Here is an 18,682-nt window from a genome sequence, read left to right as displayed (position 1 = left end):
CCCAGAGTGTTGTATTTGTTTCACTGCTTGGCGGGGGAGGGGAGTGTTCTCTTCCTTGACTCTTCCAGCTACAGCATACACACCTACATGATATGCATACATACATGTATCATAAATCAATGGAAGCATCTTTATTTTGTACATATATTGATTTTCCCAAAAGTGCCTTAGTCAGTGCTTCAAATAATTAGTATTGGAAGATTTATTTAGTAATTTAAAAATAAATGAACGAGGGGCACCTGGGTAGCTCAGTGGGTTAAGCCTCTGCCTTCAGCTCAGGTCATGATCTCAGGTCCTGGGATAGAGACCTGCATCAGGCTCTCTGCTCAGGAGGGAGCCTGCTTCTCCCTCTCTCTCTGCCTGCCTCTCTGCCTACTTGTGATCTCTCTCTCTCAAATAAATAAATAAAAGCTTTAAAAAAAATGAACGAATTTGGAAGATGGTTTCTAGCACTCACAGTCTTTCACAGACTAACTTCAGATAAAGGAAAAACGTACCCTGAATGGCTTGTCCATATTTCAAGGATGAGCCTAGGAGATGTCAATCCCTGAATCTGACTCTACTTAGAGGGGGTGGGGGGGTTGGGGGTGGTAGGCAGGGCTATGCAAGGACCCAGCCCCAGAGGAGGACGAATCCATAGAGCGGCACCATTTCTCTGTCTGCAAATGTCGAGCAGGGGTCCTGTAACAGGCCACAGGAGGAGAGGGTAACCCATATACAGTGTTTATTGTGTAGCAGGGCTGCGGACAAGCCAACAAAACTTGGTCTTGCCAGGATGGGGTGTGATTGGGAAAGTTCCTGCAAAAACCAGGAGGGGAGCTGCTAGCTTCAGTGTTAACGGGCTATCTTAGTTATTTTAAAGGGAAAACATTTGTTTCCGATTCCTCTGCCATGCAACCCATACTAGACCTTGCAAGGTTGGTCTAGCAGTCCCCAGAATTTGGAAGGCTCTGAGATGAGGTGTGTGTCTTTTATTTATCTGATGTGCCAACTATCATAGACCAGGGATCCCAAGGGGTGTTCTGTATCCTAAAGGAACAGCCTGAGAAATCCTCAGATTCCTTAGTTCAGCTTAGTGCAGAGCTAGTGCGGAACTTGGCCGTCCCCTTAAACTGATACTCCACTGTCCCGAGGCAATGTAGAGACAGCATCATGGAGCCAGAGGTGGCCTCCTACAGGTCCTTCACCCCTGCAAAAGCTCTCTCTTCCCAGAACCCGCATGGGGCAACTTTGGACCCACAGCTGCATCGAGGGGATGAGGGAGGAGAGAAAGCTCAACGCAGTGTCCCTTGGGTCAGGTTTTATCGCTAGAGGTCAAAGAATGTTCTTACCCGAGCCTCAAGCCTTCCTTCAGGGAGTCATCGTGTTGGCTTTTCAAGACTATCTATCTAGAGAGTTTTAAAGTAGGGTAACACTTGCAGAGTCTGAGGCATGTATTTGGGTCATGAAAGCTTCAAGAGTTGGTTCTGCTCAGACTTGGGGGATGGGCGAGCCTGCGGAGATGACTCAGGGGCTTTGCCAAGTAGGAGCATAAATGCAGAAAGGTTGCTCTCTGGTGGGACAGACAAAAATTGCAGGCCTGGGACTCACAAGAAAAATGAAGCCCAATTTTAAGCCGCAGTCCTGTTTTTGTGCTTGAAGAATGTGTAAAGGAATCCCTGCTCTCCTCTTCCTGCTGTAAAGAGGTTGGGGCCTAAGGAGACCTAGCCAAAAAGACCTTGACCGAATTTCTGGCCCTTGTGCATTTAGCTCTGTGTGTGTGTGTGTGTGTGTATTACTGGGATTACATGGCGATTTACTTTATTTATTTATTTAAAAATATTTTATTTATTTGATAGGGAGAGAGAGACAGAGAGAGCAGAGGCAGAGGGAAAGGGACAAGCAGACCTCCCACTGAGTGAGGAGCAGGATGTGAAGGCAGGGCCTTGATCCCAGGGCCCTGAGACCAGGACCTGAGCCAAAGTTAGACAACTGAGTTCCCCAGGAGGCCTGCACAGTGATTTACTTTAAAAAGATTTCCATCTTAGAAGTTCTGGACTAATTCTAATGTGTGCGGAGGGATGGTTTCACCACTCAAACAAGCAATTCCGTGATACTATCTACCCAGAGATACTATCAGACTCCACAGGTGAAGGACTCAGTCCTGTGAGGCCGCACCTCACACTTCAGAGCGCGTCTCAAGTCCAGATTATTTCCTGTGCTTCCGACCTACTGCTTATAGACTGGAGGTTCCCATGCCTCCCCCTTTAGGTTTGATTAATTTGTGAGAGTGGCTCACAGAACTCAGGAAACCTGCTTACTTCCTAAATGACCAGTTTATTATAAAAGAACACAACCCCAGAACAGCCAGATGGAAGAGATGCGTAGGGTAAGCCACAGGCAGAGGGGTGTGGAGTTTGTACATTCTCTTTGAGGGCACCACTCTCCTTTCCCCAACTCAGCACGTGTTCATCAACCCAGAAAACTCTGAGAATTCCATCCTTTTGGGTTTTTATGGAGGCTTCATGACATAGTTGGGATTGATTAAACCATTGGCTATTGGCAATTGATTCAACCTCCAACCCCAATCCTTTGCTGCTACCCCACGGCTACCCAACAACATGACAAAGGACACCTTTGTGAGAGTCATCACTTAGGACATGCCAATGATTTTAGGAACTCTTCGTCAGAAATGGAGTTGAAGACCAAATATATATTTCTTATTGTAAATCACATCACACATAGAAACGTACGAATTTCACACCGTTAGCGGGGTTTCTTAGCACCTGAAGTACACGTGGTGGGGTCATCACTCCAGAGACGTTTAAGACAGTTGGCTAGGAAGGTGGGGAGGCCCACGACTCCTGTAGCCTCACGTCGCGGAGTCATGCTGGAGGTTTTGAGTCTACTGGTTGCATGAGGGTCCACTTTGGGGCACACTCGGTCACCTCTTCCAGCTGTGGGGTTGGGCCTGCCATTGGAACACGTATCAGCTTCTAAATGACCCTTTCATGAGAGAGCTAAGGGAGATCACCTGTCCCCCAAACTACAAGAAAGTCTGGCTTTGTATTTCCTTGTTAATAAATATTACATGATTGGCACCCTTTGGTGTAAAGCTTGCTTTCACTCTAACCTACCACCTGTTAGTGGGGTTGTAAAACCGGGGACACACAATCTCCCAAATGCATCAAGATAACTGATGATTGCCAAATTGGCAAACTGTCTTAGATCAGTTGGCAACATCCTGTGTGTCCTCTTCCCAATCTCCGGTCAAGGAATTACTGAACACTACCGTGTGCCTGCCTTGAGGGTTTGTGCCTGGCCATCTTCTATCACCCAGCAGGGGACAGAATGTGATGGGAGAGAGGCTGAAGCAGAAGGGTCCCAGAGCCTGGGGGGTTCCTACGATTGAGGAGGGAGAGTGGGGTGACCGTGACTTCTGACATCTTTGGTGGCTGTGGTGGTGGTGATGGGTTGCAGATAGGGCCCTTAGTTGTGGTTTGATGACAATCCTTGGGCGGGAGCACCTGAGGATAGGCTCTGGAGGGTCACTGCAATGCTACAGGAGAAGGGTGGGGAGAAGCAGCACAACCGAGCTCTAGAAACAGTTGGTGATGTAAGGAAGGAAAAATAATTTTCCCTCTATCCTTCTTTTTTTAATTAATTAATTTATTAATTAATTTGACAGAGAGAGAGCGAGAGAGAGCAAGCAGGGGGAGCAGCAAGCAGAGGGAAAGGGAGAACCAGGCTTCCCATTGAGCCGGAACCAATATAGTCACCCAGGCGCCCCTACACTTTTTCCCCCCTTCCTTCTTTCTTTCTTTCTCTCTTTCTCTCTTTCTTTCTTTCAGATTTATTTACCTATTTAAGAGAGAGTATGAATGGGGGGAGGAGCAGAGGGAAAGGAAGAGAGAGGACCTCAAGCAGACTCCCTGACCATCATGAGTGTGGAACCCTATGTGGGGCTGGGCCCCAGGACCTGAGATCATGACCGGAGTCAAAACTGAAACCAAGAGTCACACGCTTAACTGACCGAGACACCCTGGTGACCCCCCTCTACCCTTCTAAGTTCTTGGCTGTGACCAAGCCATCATAAAAGACAGATTAACTGGAGAAAAATAAACATAAGTTCAGTAACAAGTATACTTTCTGTAAACATGGGAGAAGCTCAGGAGGACCGAGTAACTCCCTAAAACAGCCTGAGCCACCGCCTTAAATACCATCCCCAGCTAAAGACAAAAGAAGATATTGGGGGTGGGGAGCCAGTTATGGGGGGTTTTCAGGCCAAGCCCTATAAATAAGGGGGTGGTTGTTAAGCATATTGAGTTCCCTGCCTTCTCCACTGATGAGAGTTTCTGGAGATTTAAGTCATTCTTGCCTTCCTAGTACAGAAAGAGACACCCATGCAGATAAAGGTTTCCCTTATAAATGTAACTTCTGTGTTTCCAGAGCTTCTCCCGCGTCTGCCGTTTTAAAAAAATAAGCAGCCGAGGGGGTGCCTAGGTGGCTCAGTGGGTTAAACATCTGCCTCTGGCTCCAGTCACGATCATAGAGTCCCAGGATGCAGCCGGAGGCATGGGGTTCCTTGTTCAGTGGGGTGTCTGCTTCTCCCTCTGCCCCTCACCCACACTCTGACGGGCTGTAGGAAACAGGATGGGCTCTCAAGGTGCAGTGGGAGCCTGTGAATTCCTCCCTCTGGCCACCCAGGTGGGTGGAGGGGCAGCAGCGATTTTTCAGACACGGAGTGTACGGGAGGCGCAGACCTCAAGTACTTGTTTATTTATTTGTTCATTCAGTCAAGCAGGCTTTATTTATTTATTTCAAGCAGGCTTTATTAAGCACCTGTCACAGGACCAGGTAGTGTGTGGTGAACCATGCCAGGAGTAGAATCAAGAACCACAGAGCCCTGTCTTCAGGAAGCTCTCAGCCCAGCGCGCTCAGAAGTTCACAAACAACCTGTCTTCATTTTTACCTTTTTCTGCAACGTTTGGAGAAGCTTCTGGGACAATGAGATGTAGGACAGGGTAGAGGATGACAGTTTAGAGTCGGGATGCCATGCCCCAGGGTGAGGAGGGGATGACCCTCCACCCAGTTGATGAGGGCAATTCAGAAAAACCGGGTCTGTGGGGGTTGGGAACGTCCCTGCCGCTGATGCGCTGTGGCCGCTGTGGCTGGGGGCGGGCAGTCCCCGCGTGGGAGTGGTATGGAGGCCAAGAAAAATTAAGGCCATCCCACCTCAGGTTTAGCCTTAGCATGCCTTAGCATAAGTACAGCCATCTTAGTTCCGGCAGCCATCTCAGACCCCTGTGCCCAAGGGCTGAACTTTCCCCTACTTTACTTTAGTTCTAAGGACCCCCACCCTGCTTTAGTAACAAGAACCCCCACCCTGCTTTGGTTTCAGAGACCCCCACCCTGCTTTAGTAACAGGAACTCATAAATACCCCTGCCTTAACTAAGCTCAGGGGTGGCTCCTTGGTGGTCTCTCCGACGCGAAAACTGGGGTATAACAGTGGGAGGTGGGGCCTGGGCAGGGGTTCCCAGGGGCGCTGGAGGAGAGCGGAGTCTCCCCCGGGCTCTGGCCCGGCCCACCCGGCTCCCGGCCCCGCCGTTGGGGGGCGCTGCCTCCTCCCGGGCGGCTGGGGGCGCTGCGGCCAAGCGGCGGGGGGCGCTGCCTCCTCCGGGACGGCGGGGGGCGCTGCGGGCCGGGCGGCGGGGGCGGCCCGGGCCGGCGCGGCGAGTGGCGCGGCGGATGGAGAGTCTGGCCGCGGCCGGCGGCGCCGCCTCCTTGTCGGGCCGGGCACGGCGGGCCGGGGCCTTTGTGTGAGGCGGCGGTGGCGATGGTGCTCGGGCCCCGCGGAGCCGGGTAAGCGCGGCCGGGCCGAGGGCTGACCCGGGTGGAGGCCAGACCCCCGTCCCGGCCTTTCTCTCGCTCTCGCGGGGCTCCCTCCTGCCCGCTCCCGTCGGCCGGACCCATCATACCCGGCCGCGCGCCGACCCCGGCCGGTCCCGCCGCCCATCCTTTCGTTCCCGTCCGGCCCGGCGCCCCCGGAGCCGCCCCGGGGGAATCCCCTGCCGCTTGGGGAGCGACCAAGGTGCTCCGTGGCCCCCGGATGGAGCACCCTGGCCCGATCCAACCCCGTTCTTGCTGGGTTTGACCCTCCAGAGGGGAGACTGCGGCACCATGGGATTGTTGGGGTGCCTTCTCGGAAGTTCCCAGTGTGCCCCCCTTCCCACCCTCCATTCAGGCTTGCCAGTGCCCCGACCTGATGTGTGGCCGCCAGGGCCCGGGAGACGCTTCCCTGTATCCCAACAAAGCGCAGAAGCTTCTTGGACCCCAGGAAAAGTTGGGAGTTTGTAGAGGTGGTGAGGTGGAGAAAGGGGCTGTGTTGCGCGGGGCGAGTGCTGAAATTGAAGGAGAATGCAGCTAGCTTGGCTTCCTCACGCATGCAGGACTTGAAGGGGGTGGGGGGAGCGGGATCCAGCAAGCTTTTAGGAGTCTTGCCAGTATAATTAGATGCCCTCTTAGGGCATCAGGTCTTTTCGTTCTGATCAGCATATGCATAGATCCCAAAAAGGGTGGTTAAAAAAAAAAGGCATATATAAGTAATAGTAAATGCTACAGTGTATTCTATTTTGCTTTATTTCTTTGGGTCTTGAGTGTTTTAGCTTAATCTTAAGCATGCAGAGGAGGAGACAACAGTATCTGGATGGCTCTGGTTATGGTAAGACAAGAGACTAGGCAGGTAGGTGGTTTAGGGAGGGAGAGATCAGAACTCTTGAATGAGTAAGAGGTCTATTTAGGGACTGGAAGGACAGAGCATTGATAAGAAAATAAAAGAGCAACCTTCTCTTGCCCTCAGCAGCTAATGGAACTTTGGTAATTATGTTCAAGTACTTTTACGGCATTTGGCGTTTGGCCTTGTAAGAGAAGTGAAAGCACTGAACGAGATAGGAAAGCGTGTATTGGGGAAGAAGTTAGGAGATTCATTTGAGCCCTCCATCTGCTAATGAAGTTAGGGATTGTGTCCAAGAGATTGCCTCTGACTTGGCCCTAAGGTATTAGCTTCTGTCCCACCAGGCCTACCCCCTCTCTTACTGACTCTCACAGATGACGCTATCAGATTTTTTTCAATACTTTCGGGTTTTGTTGTGACCGTTCTGTCTTTGGGATCATGCAGAGAGAGAGGTCATTGTCCGTCACTTGTCCTTGCCCCCGGCAGCATGGAGCAGCACCGTGACCCTTGGCTCCTGCCTGCCCAGGGCTCACAAACACTCAGACTGGTGGTATTTTCTTCGGCAGAGCTCCTTGCGTGCAGGGATGTGTTTGGCCATCCATCTCTTCCTTTTACTGTCCACAGGTGAACCGTGCTGATACAGAGGCAACATCCTAGGAGCTGCTAAGATGGGCATGAGGATCAAACTGCAAAGCACCAACCACCCCAACAACCTGCTGAAGGAACTCAACAAGTGCCGGCTCTCGGAGACCATGTGCGATGTCACCATTGTGGTGGGGAGCCGCTCCTTCCCAGCCCACAAGGCCGTGCTGGCCTGTGCGGCGGGCTACTTCCAGAACCTCTTCCTGAATACAGGGCTGGATGCTGCCAGGACCTACGTGGTGGACTTCATCACCCCTGCCAACTTCGAGAAGATTCTGAGCTTTGTCTACACCTCGGAGCTCTTCACAGACCTGATCAATGTTGGGGTCATCTATGAGGTGGCCGAGCGCCTGGGCATGGAGGATCTCCTCCGGGCCTGTCATTCCACCTTTCCTGACTTGGAGAGCACTGCCGTGGCCAAGCCCCTGACTAGCAGTGGGGAGAGCCACTCCAGTATCCAGAGCTCGGCAGAACCTGCCTATCCGCTTGGAGACTTCCGGGGGGGCGGGGAGCACTTTGGTCCTGATAGGAACTATGTGTTACCTAGTGATGCTGGAGGAAGCTGTAAAGAGGAAGAGAGAAATGTCACCAGTGACACTAACCATAGCTTGCCTCTGTCGCAGCAGCCCATGCCGCCAAAGACAGAAGACCACGACGGCCCTGCTCCTTTCACCCCCGTCCCTAATCTGGTGACTCAGCCAGTCCTAGGCGCCGTCAGCATGGGCATCCAGACCAGCGCGACTTCCTGCCAGCCGTATAAGGTTCAGAGCAATGGAGACTTCAGCAAAAACAGCTTCTTCCCCACTGACCGTGCAATTGACATTACCCCTGGGACCAACTCGTGTCTGAGCAATAGCGACCACTCCAAAGATCCGGGCTTCGGGCAGATGGATGAGCTCCAGCTGGACGAGCTGGGGGATGATGACTTGCAGTTTGAAGACCCCACCGAGGAGATAGGCACAGCCGAGGAGGTGATTGAGTTGAGTGACGACAGTGAGGATGAGCTGACTTTTGGCGAGAGTGACAACCGGGAGAATAAGGCCATGCCCTGCCAGGTATGCAAAAAAGTTCTAGAGCCCAACATTCAGCTCATCCGACAGCATGCTCGGGACCATGTGGACCTGCTGACAGGCAACTGCAAGGTCTGCGAAACCCACTTCCAGGACCGAAACTCCAGGGTGACCCACGTTCTGTCCCACATCGGCATTTTCCTCTTCTCCTGCGACATGTGTGAAACTAAGTTCTTTACCCAGTGGCAGCTTACCCTCCACCGACGGGATGGGATATTTGAGAACAACATCATCGTCCACCCCAACGACCCCCTCTCTGGGAAGCTGGCTCTCTTTTCTGGGGCAGCCGCTGCAGAGTTGAAGTGTGCTGCCTGTGGGAAGGCACTGGCTAGAGATTTCCATGCAGTCCGAGGACACATCCTTGACCATCTGCACCTGAAGGGCCAGGCCTGCAGTGTCTGTGACCAGCGCCACCTCAACCTCTGCAGCCTCATGTGGCACACGCTGTCCCACCTGGGCATTTCCGTCTTCTCCTGCTCCGTCTGTGCAAACAGTTTTGTGGACTGGCACCTTCTAGAGAAGCACATGGCCGTGCACCAAAGCCTGGAGGATGCCCTCTTCCGCTGCCACCTGTGCGGCCAGAGCTTCAAGTCGGAGGCCGCCTACCGCTACCACGTGAGCCAGCACAAATGCGCCAGTGGCCTTGATACCCGGCCCACCGCGGGGCTGCAGCACCCCGCTCTCCAGAAGCGGAAGCTGCCAGCAGAGGAGTTCCTGAGCGAGGAACTGGCTCTGCAGGGCCAGCCCGGGAACAGCAAGTACAGCTGCAAGGTCTGCGGCAAAAGGTTTGCCCACACGAGTGAGTTCAACTACCACCGGCGCATCCACACGGGCGAGAAGCCGTACCAGTGTAAGGTGTGCCACAAGTTCTTCCGAGGCCGCTCGACCATCAAGTGCCACCTGAAGACACACTCGGGGGCCCTCATGTACCGTTGCACCGTCTGTGGCCACTACAGCTCCACGCTCAACCTCATGAGCAAGCACGTGGGTGTGCACAAAGGCAGCCTCCCACCCGACTTCACCATTGAGCAGACCTTCATGTACATTATCCATTCCAAAGAGGCGGAGAAGAACCCGGACAGCTGACTGGGTCCCCGCGCAGCCAAGGGCAGCTCCCAGGCAGCAGCCAGGATGTTGATTTTCTAATGGCTGTTGGGCCCTCTGCAGTTTAAATTTGGCCTTGCTAGGAAATTCTGTTCTGTCTTGTGTTGAAAGAAGAAGAAAGAGCACACGAGCTGTTACTGTTTTTGAGAAGCAATGGCCCTATCATGTTTACCTCCTTACCTGTTCTTGCCCATGGTGGGCTGTGTTTTTGAGTCTTCGGAGGCCGGGCTTGGGATCTGGTCAGGCAGTTGATGTCAACTAGATCCCCTGACTAGATCCTCTCTTTGCGCCTCTCAAGTTTTAGTTTACTGATAGGTATTTATGCTGCTAAGAATCCAACCAACAGCCTCACTGAATAGAGGAGGTGGAGAGAGGTTTTCACTGTGGGTATTATTGCCAGATTTCCAACTGGAATGCCCAGCTGTGAGAGAGATTTGGGGAATGTGGTCTTTCAGAAAAGACTAGTCTGCAGGGCAGCTCACTTCAGGTGCCAGGCCCGGCCCTCAGCAGGGAAAAGGCGGATGGGACGGCGGTGCCTGCTCGTTTCCACGCTCTGATCTGCTGGGGGGACAGGAAAATCTTTTGGCAGCTAGATCCAAACTGGGGGCAGAGCTTTCTGTTTAGGTCAGAAAGTTTTGGGATGAATCCTTGCTGGTCAGAAGAGGTGTCCTCCAGGGCCGCTGGAAGTGGCAGCCTGGATGGACAGGAAGGGAGGCTTCTCTTTTCTCCTCGATTCCAAAGAAATATGATTTTATGGAGTTGTAGCCCAGGTGGTTGGTTAGGCCTTCCCTGTGGGGCAAAGAGGACAGGGAGCCCTTTGATACAGTCATCTGTCATCTGGCTACCTCCGTCGACCTTGAGTTTTCTGGTGGAGAGGTGGGGATGTCTCTGACAGCAGCAACCTTGCCTTAATTTATATCCAGTCTCCCACCTAGAAGTGTGTTTGACCTGTGGTGTAGATGAGAAGACCCCACGGGGTGGCGGAGTGATGGACTGTGAGCCCTTCAGGATCGAAGGGACCCGAGTGTGTAGCAGGATGTGCGGTCTGTCTGTCCCAGTCGGGTAACCTGTTGTTTACTGTGCTAACTGCCCAGGAGCTTTGGCAGCTCACCTTTGACCTGCTGGAATTTATCCTGCTCTGTCATTGCATCGCCACCAGGGGGCGTTATTGGACGGCAGCTGGTGCAGGCCTGCCCCAGCAGGCTGGGATGGAGTCTGCCCAGTCCTTGGGGCTGGTTGCTCCATTCTTTGTGGCTTTTGAGGGGTTCTTGCCCAAAGAAGGCTTGAGGGAGAGGGCCTTCGGATCCCACATATTCACAAGGTAGCACCTCAGTAACTCATACTACCTCAGCCTGCTCAGGCGAGCTCTGGGAGTCCCTGGCCTAGGCCCTGACACTGCCCTTGTGGGGACTCAGCAACACCCGGGCTGTTTCACAAGCGAGTGGTTTTAATTAACTCACAGAGCCTTTTTGAACATTGATATTTATTTATTTTTGCTTTTATATACATAGTACCCAGCATCTCTTTTGGATAAGTGACTTAAGGAAAATGAGTTTCTCCCCAGCGAGTAGCCATAGTCCAGGGGACGGTCCTGGCCAGAGGTTTGGAAACGGGGGCTTGGACTCAGGGAGAAGGTGTCTAGCCTTTAAACAAGCGACTCCTTTTCTTTCTGTCCAGATAGTCTCTTGCAGAATAAGCCCAGGGAACCCTTTAGGTAATGGATGTGAGTTCTAGAAAGTTGGGGCTTATTAAATTCCTCGGCCTTTCCTGCATGCACTTGAGTAGATAGGGGACCGGGTTGAGGGGAACAAGTTAAATGAAGGAACTTTTTGCACATTTTTTCATCCTTCCTAAACTTGGAAAGTTATATTAAGACACACAGGCAAGCCAAAGTTCCGTCCCTGTCGGACTTGCTGCCTCTCTCTCTAGCCCTAAATTGGTAAAACCTCCCAGTTGGGGTGCCTGGCTCTCTGGTGGGGTGACTGTTACATGAAGGGATTTGTACCAGTGGCCGCTTTTCGCCATCGAACTTGTTATTCATCCCCTCAGGTCATTCTTGTCAAGAAAGCAGTGCTGCGAATTTCTGTCCCTGACTGGCTTCTCCCTTTCTTTTCCCGCACTGACCGTTGGAAATTTAAGAAGGCGAATGTGCGGAAGACCGCCATCAAGTATCTGCTAAGCTTTTTTGAAAGCTGAGTGATCCCTCCTAGACTGTCAATGAGGACCAATTTTTGAATGGTCAGATTTGAGAGAGGCGGTACTTACTGGAACCCAGCCAGCTGGCCAAGCATGGATCAGTGTGCTGGAGAAACCCTTTTCCTTAACGGAGGGCATCGTGGATGCTGGGTAGTCTGTATACTTAACCTGAAACTGTGAAGTTTTCCCTTTTCGCCAGTAAACCAAAAAGCAAATCCTTGAACCTTGCCCCTGAAACACTAAACAAAAAGCTGCACCCCCTGATCGTCCTGAGGCCAAGTGCTTGATTGGGGGGTGGGGTGGTTGATGGGGCTGGTTGGTTGCGGTCAGACTTGTAGCAGGGGTCAGTAGCTAGTGAGGCTCACTGACCAAACCCCATTCCTCTGCTTGTCCCCATATTCACACCTGACCCCTCCCCTGTTTAGAGTCATGTTTGCTGCCTCCACCTCCAGCTCACCCTTTTCTGAACTGTTTTACTTGAAACTCTATGTTGTGGCAGAGGGCACTCTGGGATCCCTGATCGAAGGTATTCATTTTATTTTGAGTTTTTTAAACTTTTTTTCAGCCTTCTGTTTTGTTGCCCCTCTGCCTTGGAGCCCAGTTTAGCAGTCTGCTGTAATGTTCTGAGGTTCTCTCTGACCCCTGAATGTCTTTTCTCCTCCCCCTTCTTCTCTGTTGTTCCGTACTCAGGACCAGCTACATAATTTGCAGAGTCCTTTGTTTTAAAATGAAGAATTTCAAGATGGCGACTGTAGAGCGTTAAATCAGGCACGAGACTATTCCTGACCTGTTTCTTAAGGGAAGAAGGTAATACTTGCATAGCACGTCAGAATAAACAGCAGAGGCTGCTTTCGGCCGCAGGAAGGGGTCCGTCTCCCGCCTCTCCTGTGAGCCAATGCTGGCTTGCTGGTGCCGTAGTGCCTGCTGGGAAGCTCTGCTACATTTTAGTATTTGGTCCTACATTTTAAGACCCCAGGGAGTCTCTATAGTTTATGGCTAGGTGGAAAGAAAGGAGGTGGGGGTTGGGCCCGGGTGACCCCTAAGAACCAGGAAATGGGTAAAAGTTTTTTTTTTTTTTTTTTACTTTATTCCCTTCTGATCCATCAGCACCCCTTTGTCTCCAGGACAAACCTTTGGGCCTAAATACCTTCTCCCCAGTCAGGTTTTGCTACTGATGAATTTTCTTCGTCTTCTGGCCTCTTACTGTGCCCTGTTCCTGAGACTACTCAACTTTGGAAGTGAATTTAAATCCTTTTCTAGGTGGACACTGATTTTGTTGGTGTGGGAATGGTAGAAGTGTGGAGAAGTCTGCCCGTCCGAATGTCCCCTCACATCCTTTTGCTTCAGTCCTGCCCTGAGTGGGTCAGGAAGCCGGGGACACACAGCATTCATTTCACTGTTATCACTCATCAGCAAACTTAACATCAGAATGAAAATGAAACTGTTTTGATTTTGCTGTTTCTTTAACATCCTTTCCCTGTCCAGTCCACCCTTCCCTCCCACCTCTGCTAGTGAAAGTCTCTGATGAAACCGAGAAGAGTTGTTGACGCCTAACTTCCTTCCATTAAATTAATAAGTACTGACCTCCTAATATTTAAGTGTTTACTATCTATTGCTGTAAAGTTTTGTATATTTTGTAAACTTCTTTTCCCAAATAGTAGATGTCTAAAATCGTTGTACATCTGATTCTTTTATATTCCATTGTTCGGCACAAAGTGTGGTTTTTATTTAGAATAAAAAAAGGAAACTTGAAACAGGAATTCTTTTCCTCTTGACTGGGGTTACTCTGTCCCTTGAGTTCAGAAGTTTGGGGCCCAACACCCGGTAGTGGTAGCATTGTGCTCAGCAGATGCCAGGATTCTTTTTAAAGGATTTTCTTTATTAGAGCATGAGCAGAGGGGAGGGGCAGAGGGAGAGGGAGAAGCAGACTCCCCACTGAGCCCAGAGCCCAACTTGGGGCTCAGTCCCAAGACCCTGAGATCATGACCTGAGCCGAAGGCAGAAGCTTAACCAACTGAGTCACCCAGGCACGCCTGATGCCAGGATTTTTTCGGGTAGCACAGTTTCTTTTCCTTTTTTTTTTTTTTTTTAAAGATTTCATTTATTTGAGAGAAAAAGCACAAGCTGGGAGGGAGGCAGAGGGAGAGAGAGAAGCAAGCTCCCTGCTGAGCAGGGAGCCCGACACAGGGCTCAATCCCAGGACCCTGAGATTATGACCTGAGCTGAAGACAGATGCTTAACCAACTGAGCCACCCAGGCACCCCCACAGGTTTCCTTTCCTGTAGCTGGAATTCCCCGGGGTTAACCTGTTGACCTGTTTTTAGTGGCAAACTAAGTCAGGAGCCTAGCCTTTCCGGGGGAAACCTCCCCGGGGGGATCTGTTGGCCCAGAGAGTAGTGAACTCTGCTCATGTCTAGTTGGGCTAGAGGTTCAGCTTCAGATTGTCCTGCCAGTGCCATCTGATTCACTGATGTGGCATGTCCGGGCAGACAGAGGCAGACTCAGAGGAGGTGGAAGTTTGGCCCGGTCTCACGGGGTCGTTAACAAACGTACCTCCACAAGGAAGGAGCTAGACATCAGAAGTTGGGGCGTGACATGGCCCATCTGGTCTCCACACATGGGTCAGTTGTGGCGCCGGTCAGGGCTCAGAGAATGCCAAATGGAGCAGCCTTGCTGCTGTCAGCACACCCTGGGCTCTGGCCTCCCAAGCCCCTAAGGAGGTATTCCTGCCGCCCCAGGTGACAACACGTTGCCAGAGAAATCCTTGAGAAGATTGAGCCCCTGGGGGGCTGGTGTCCCAGGTAACCCAGGAGGTGACAGATGTGACATTGGGTTCCCTTTAGGAAACTTCTGGAGCTTCAAGTCAGCAGAGGCACTGATAAGGGCATCAGATTTGGGCTTGGTTTTTATTTTTATTTTTATTTACTTATTTTTTTAAAAAGATTTTATTTATTTGAGAGACAGCGATCACAGGTAGGCAGAGAGGCAGGCAGAGAGAGAGGAGGAAGCAGGCTCCCCACCAAGCAGAGAGAGCCCGATGTGGGGCTCCATCCAGGACCCTGAGATCATGACCTGAGCTAAAGGCAAAGGCTTAACCCACTGAGTCACCCAGCGACCCTGGGCTTGGTTTTTATATGGGCACAAAGGAGGTAAGTCTTTTTTAATTCATTTTGTGTATTGTTAGGTTAATGCCTTCCTGCAACCCCAAGTCACAAGCCACTGTCCTGGCTGAAAAAGCCTTCAGCTCTGTGCCGCGCGGAGTAGCTCTCTGTCGCTTAAGACCCTTTCGGATTTTTGGGTCCGGCGAGCGGGACTGCTGCTGCATTTCCCTCTGTGCCCCTGACAGACGGGTACATACACTATCGGAGCACATGTTTAGTGCATCAGATAAATGCAGTTCTCAGACTTCTAAAAGCGGGACGGTGCTCCAGGTCAGTAAATGGTTATTCCAAGTGAAACATTCCAGCAATACTGAGCTCTTGAGCAGAGCAGAGGCCGTCAGTGATTATGTTCACAAGCCCTTTATTCTGCTCGGGCGGAGTTAGGACACCAAGCACTTGGAACTAGTGGGCTGGGGACTGATTCTTAGACTTTTCCTTCATGGACATGGTCCTAGATTCCCAAATTGATAAATGAGTCTTTTTCAGAAGACCTACTTGTCAACAAGAAGGCTTCTTTTCCTATTTATAGGACAAGCATGAATAGAAGTAAGTTGCTGGACAGGAAAATTAATGGAAGACCTGGCCAGGGAGAATGAAGTTTAAGGGTGAGGACTGACTTAGAATACCAGAGCTGTGCCTTGTGACAGAATCGGAAAATTTCTACTTCCCCATCCCCTGCTCAGGGGACAAGGGCTGAGGGACAGAGCCTCCGGGAGCGTCTGCTGCTGACTCTCCCGAGGTCTGCTGTCAGAATGGATGTCCCTTGATATTTTCCCATGATCTAGAGAGAAAGGGAGGGATGGGGGTGGATTTCTGATAGAATCTCTTCCTAGAAGTCTGGAAATGTCCTACATCTGAAGGTGGGAGCACGTGGGCTCCGAGGAACATTGACTCTGGGATGGTTCCTCTGCTTCGTGGGGAGGGAAGCAGGATGGATGAAGGGGAGAGTATCAGCAAGGAAATGGAGCCACTTCCTGGATGGTGGGGGTGGGGCACCAGACCTCTGCTTCACCCCCTCCATCCATCATATCACCGAGGATGCTAGGAAACTGCTGAGGCCTCCTGGTTCCTTGGCCTCTGACCGCTTGTCCTCACAGCCTGCACAGTGTGGTGGTGGTGGTGGGGGGGGCGGGGAATCAGCAAGCACACAAGCACAAAAGGAAAGTTGTGTGAGGTCCCCGCGGAGCACACTCTTTCCGGCCAGGGTGATTGTTGCAATGAGTGTGTCGAGTTTCTGCTGAGCCTCTCTTTAGCCTATCCGAGCTGGAGGTACAGATTTTGGAAAGAGCCAGAGTCACGGCTGTCTGCGTTACTTATTTCACCATTTTTCCCAAGTCTCTTCTTGAGTCCCGAGGATTGAAACGAACAGGACACCACCAAAGACCTATTCTCTGCCCCTCCCTGCCCCACCTCCTCCCCGTCTCACTTTTATAAGACATACTCAAAATCAACCGTGAGCATTTTGGCCCTTCCCCCCGTCCCCCCAAAATCTCTCACCTACACCCGCAGCTTTCTTCTTCACTGATGGAGAGTAGGATCTACACTGAGGGACGGAGAGGGGTGAGGTCCTTGGCGCCTACCGGTTCAGGCTTGGTGGTCCTGGGGGACTGCCACAGCAGGCTGGGCGTCCTCCTTGGTGATGATGATGGAATGCTGAGTGGAGGAGGAGGAGGACAAGGAAGCCCGTCTGTCTGCCCTGGCCCGGGCCTTGGGAAGGTAATGGACCACGGCACTCAGCAGCTGGTCCCGGAATCTCGGGCTGAGGAAGTTGTAAAGGATAGGGTTGACCACACAGTGGAGCATGGCGAAGCAGTCAATGACGTCGTAGAAGAAGTACAGCAGGTGGACCAGGTAGCAGTGGAGGACAATGTGGGTCCCGTGAAGTGTGAGCAGGAGCAGGGTCACGTGGTAGGGCAGCCAGCAGATGGCGAAGATGACCACGTAGGCGCACACCAGGAGGCAGTGGCGCCGGCCCTCAGGCCATCCCGCCTGCCGAAGCCGGCAGGCCGTCAGCACATTGAAGACCACCATGAGCGGGAAGGGCAGTAGGAAGCCCAGGATGGTGGTACACATGGCCACCGCCAGGGCCCATGTGCTGTAGGTTTCAAAGGGCGCCATGAAGAGGCACATGGGCTCGGAGCTCTCTACCAGCTGGATGTGCACCACCTCGGGCAGTGGGATGATGGCCGAGAGGACCCAAACTCCTGCACACACGGCCCGCCGCATTCGGTGCTGGTGGCGCTGCCAGGAGGGTGACGTGCTGGTGAGGGTGATGTAGCGGTCGATGCTGAGGCACACCAGGAAGAAGATGCTGCTGTACATGTTGGCAAAGTAGAAGTAGTGCGTGAAGCGGCAGGAGAAGCTGCCCCAGAGCCAGGTGTAGTCCAGCATGACCTCCAGCATCCACACAGGCAGAGACAGGACGATGCCCAGGTCTGCGATGGCCATGTTGAGGACGTAGAGGTTCAGCAGCCCCGCCCGGCCCAAGCAGCGCCAGCTGACCCATATCACCAGGAGGTTCTCCACCAGGCCCACCACAAAGATGGCCAGGTAGAGGACAAAGAGGATCACGTGCTTGGTGTCCTCTCGGAGCTCCATGTGGCACTCGGGCAAGGTGTGGTTGAAGAAGTAGAGCAGCTCATTCCAGTTGTGGATCTCTCCGAAGTCACTAGCAGGTGCCGTGGTGAAGCCTTCTGTGGGGGCAGGTGCCATGTTGTCCTTGACCGACATTAGGACTGGTGCACGCCTGGTGGGGAGAAGAGAGGGTTGGAAGAGAACAGAGACCTCAAAAGCAGCCTTAGGTCTCAAGTTAGTGAGCCACAGGGACCAGGAAGCTTTGGGAAAGGATTCTGGGTCTGAAGAGGCAAGAGAGAGAGTTTTAACATTCAGACTGTGGAGATCTAGTACGCAGCTCACTTGCCGGCCTTGACCTGCGAGCCAAGATGTTTTGTTAGGACTCGGTGGCTCGAGAGACAAGAGCTATTTGTGCCCAGCCAGATTCCTTCCCAGCCTGGGGGGCCCCACCGTAGCTCGGGCCACAGGCTGGCTCCGACCTCTACTTCTCTCCTGGAATCTCACCTTTTAGCCCTTTCACCTGGGCCTTCCTTAGGAAGTCTACTCTGTCTCACCTTCGGGCTATGGATGTGGGACACACACACACACACACACACACACACCCCTCTCATTTATTCCCAGGGACATCTGTGGGTCATGCACCAAAGTCAGTTTGTCTTCAAGCCCTGATTCCCTTCTTTCCTAAGAGGGAGATACCCACCTGCGTTTCTGTCGGGAGCGCTTCTGGTCTGGGCTGTTGCAGAGCCGTGAGGAGACTGGAGGGCCGGTGGCCGTGGGGCTGGCTTCGCTGTGGGCTTCAGGGCCGTCCTTCTCATCCGGGAAGCAGTATCACTGGCTGAAGCTCCGTGGGAGAGGGTCAGGGTTTTTCCTGCCTTCCCCCAATGCAGATAGAGGGGAAGTCACAGCAGATGACCCGTGTGCCAGTGGCAGGGAGGAGTCAGGCTGCAAGCACGAAGATCCCGACTCCTAACTCACCAGCTGTGTGAATTTACCTCTTTAAGCCTCAGTTGTCTCCTCTGCAAAATGGGACAATACCATCTACTAATAGGGGTGTTGTGGGAATTCAGTGAGCCCACAAGGTGAAGTGTTTAGCACAGGGCCAGGCCTGTGATAAATGCTTTACCTACGTTTGTGTTTTCCACTCTGAGTGGGTTTGGAATCCTGCTCTTCCGTCTGTTGATTCCTACTAAAGCAAAACTGGATGGGGGTGGGCAGGTGAAAA

General features: G+C 52.2%; 2 protein-coding genes across 2 annotated transcripts; one reads left to right on the top strand and one right to left on the bottom strand.

Moving 5' to 3' along the window:
- Nucleotides 1-5,779: 5,779 nt before the first annotated feature.
- On the top strand, nt 5,780-13,479 carry ZBTB39 (zinc finger and BTB domain containing 39). Its single transcript, XM_044227359.1, has 2 exons — nt 5,780-5,842; nt 7,338-13,479. The coding sequence occupies exon 2, from the start codon at nt 7,382-7,384 to the stop codon at nt 9,509-9,511; it is 2,130 nt and encodes a 709-aa protein (XP_044083294.1). The 5' UTR covers nt 5,780-5,842; nt 7,338-7,381; the 3' UTR covers nt 9,512-13,479.
- A 1,423-nt stretch (nt 13,480-14,902) lies between these two features.
- Nucleotides 14,903-18,322, bottom strand: GPR182 (G protein-coupled receptor 182). Its single transcript, XM_044227232.1, has 2 exons — nt 18,161-18,322; nt 14,903-17,632 (listed from the first exon to the last, which is right to left on the bottom strand). Exon 2 carries the CDS (start codon nt 17,614-17,616, stop codon nt 16,471-16,473), a length of 1,146 nt encoding a protein of 381 aa, XP_044083167.1. The 5' UTR covers nt 17,617-17,632; nt 18,161-18,322; the 3' UTR covers nt 14,903-16,470.
- Between the last annotated feature and the right edge of the window lie 360 nt (nt 18,323-18,682).

This window comes from Neovison vison, chromosome 12, assembly GCF_020171115.1.
Source record: "Neovison vison isolate M4711 chromosome 12, ASM_NN_V1, whole genome shotgun sequence".
Lineage (NCBI taxonomy): Eukaryota > Metazoa > Chordata > Mammalia > Carnivora > Mustelidae > Neogale > Neogale vison.
Note: the sequence above shows the minus strand (reverse complement) of the source record. Positions and strands in the feature narration are given on the sequence as shown.

Bases quoted from the DNA above. Each gene is read 5' to 3' on its own strand.
- ZBTB39 (XM_044227359.1), top strand. From the start codon at position 7,382: ATGGGCATGAGGATCAAACTGCAAAGCACCAACCACCCCAACAACCTG.
- GPR182 (XM_044227232.1), bottom strand. From the start codon at position 17,616: ATGTCGGTCAAGGACAACATGGCACCTGCCCCCACAGAAGGCTTCACC.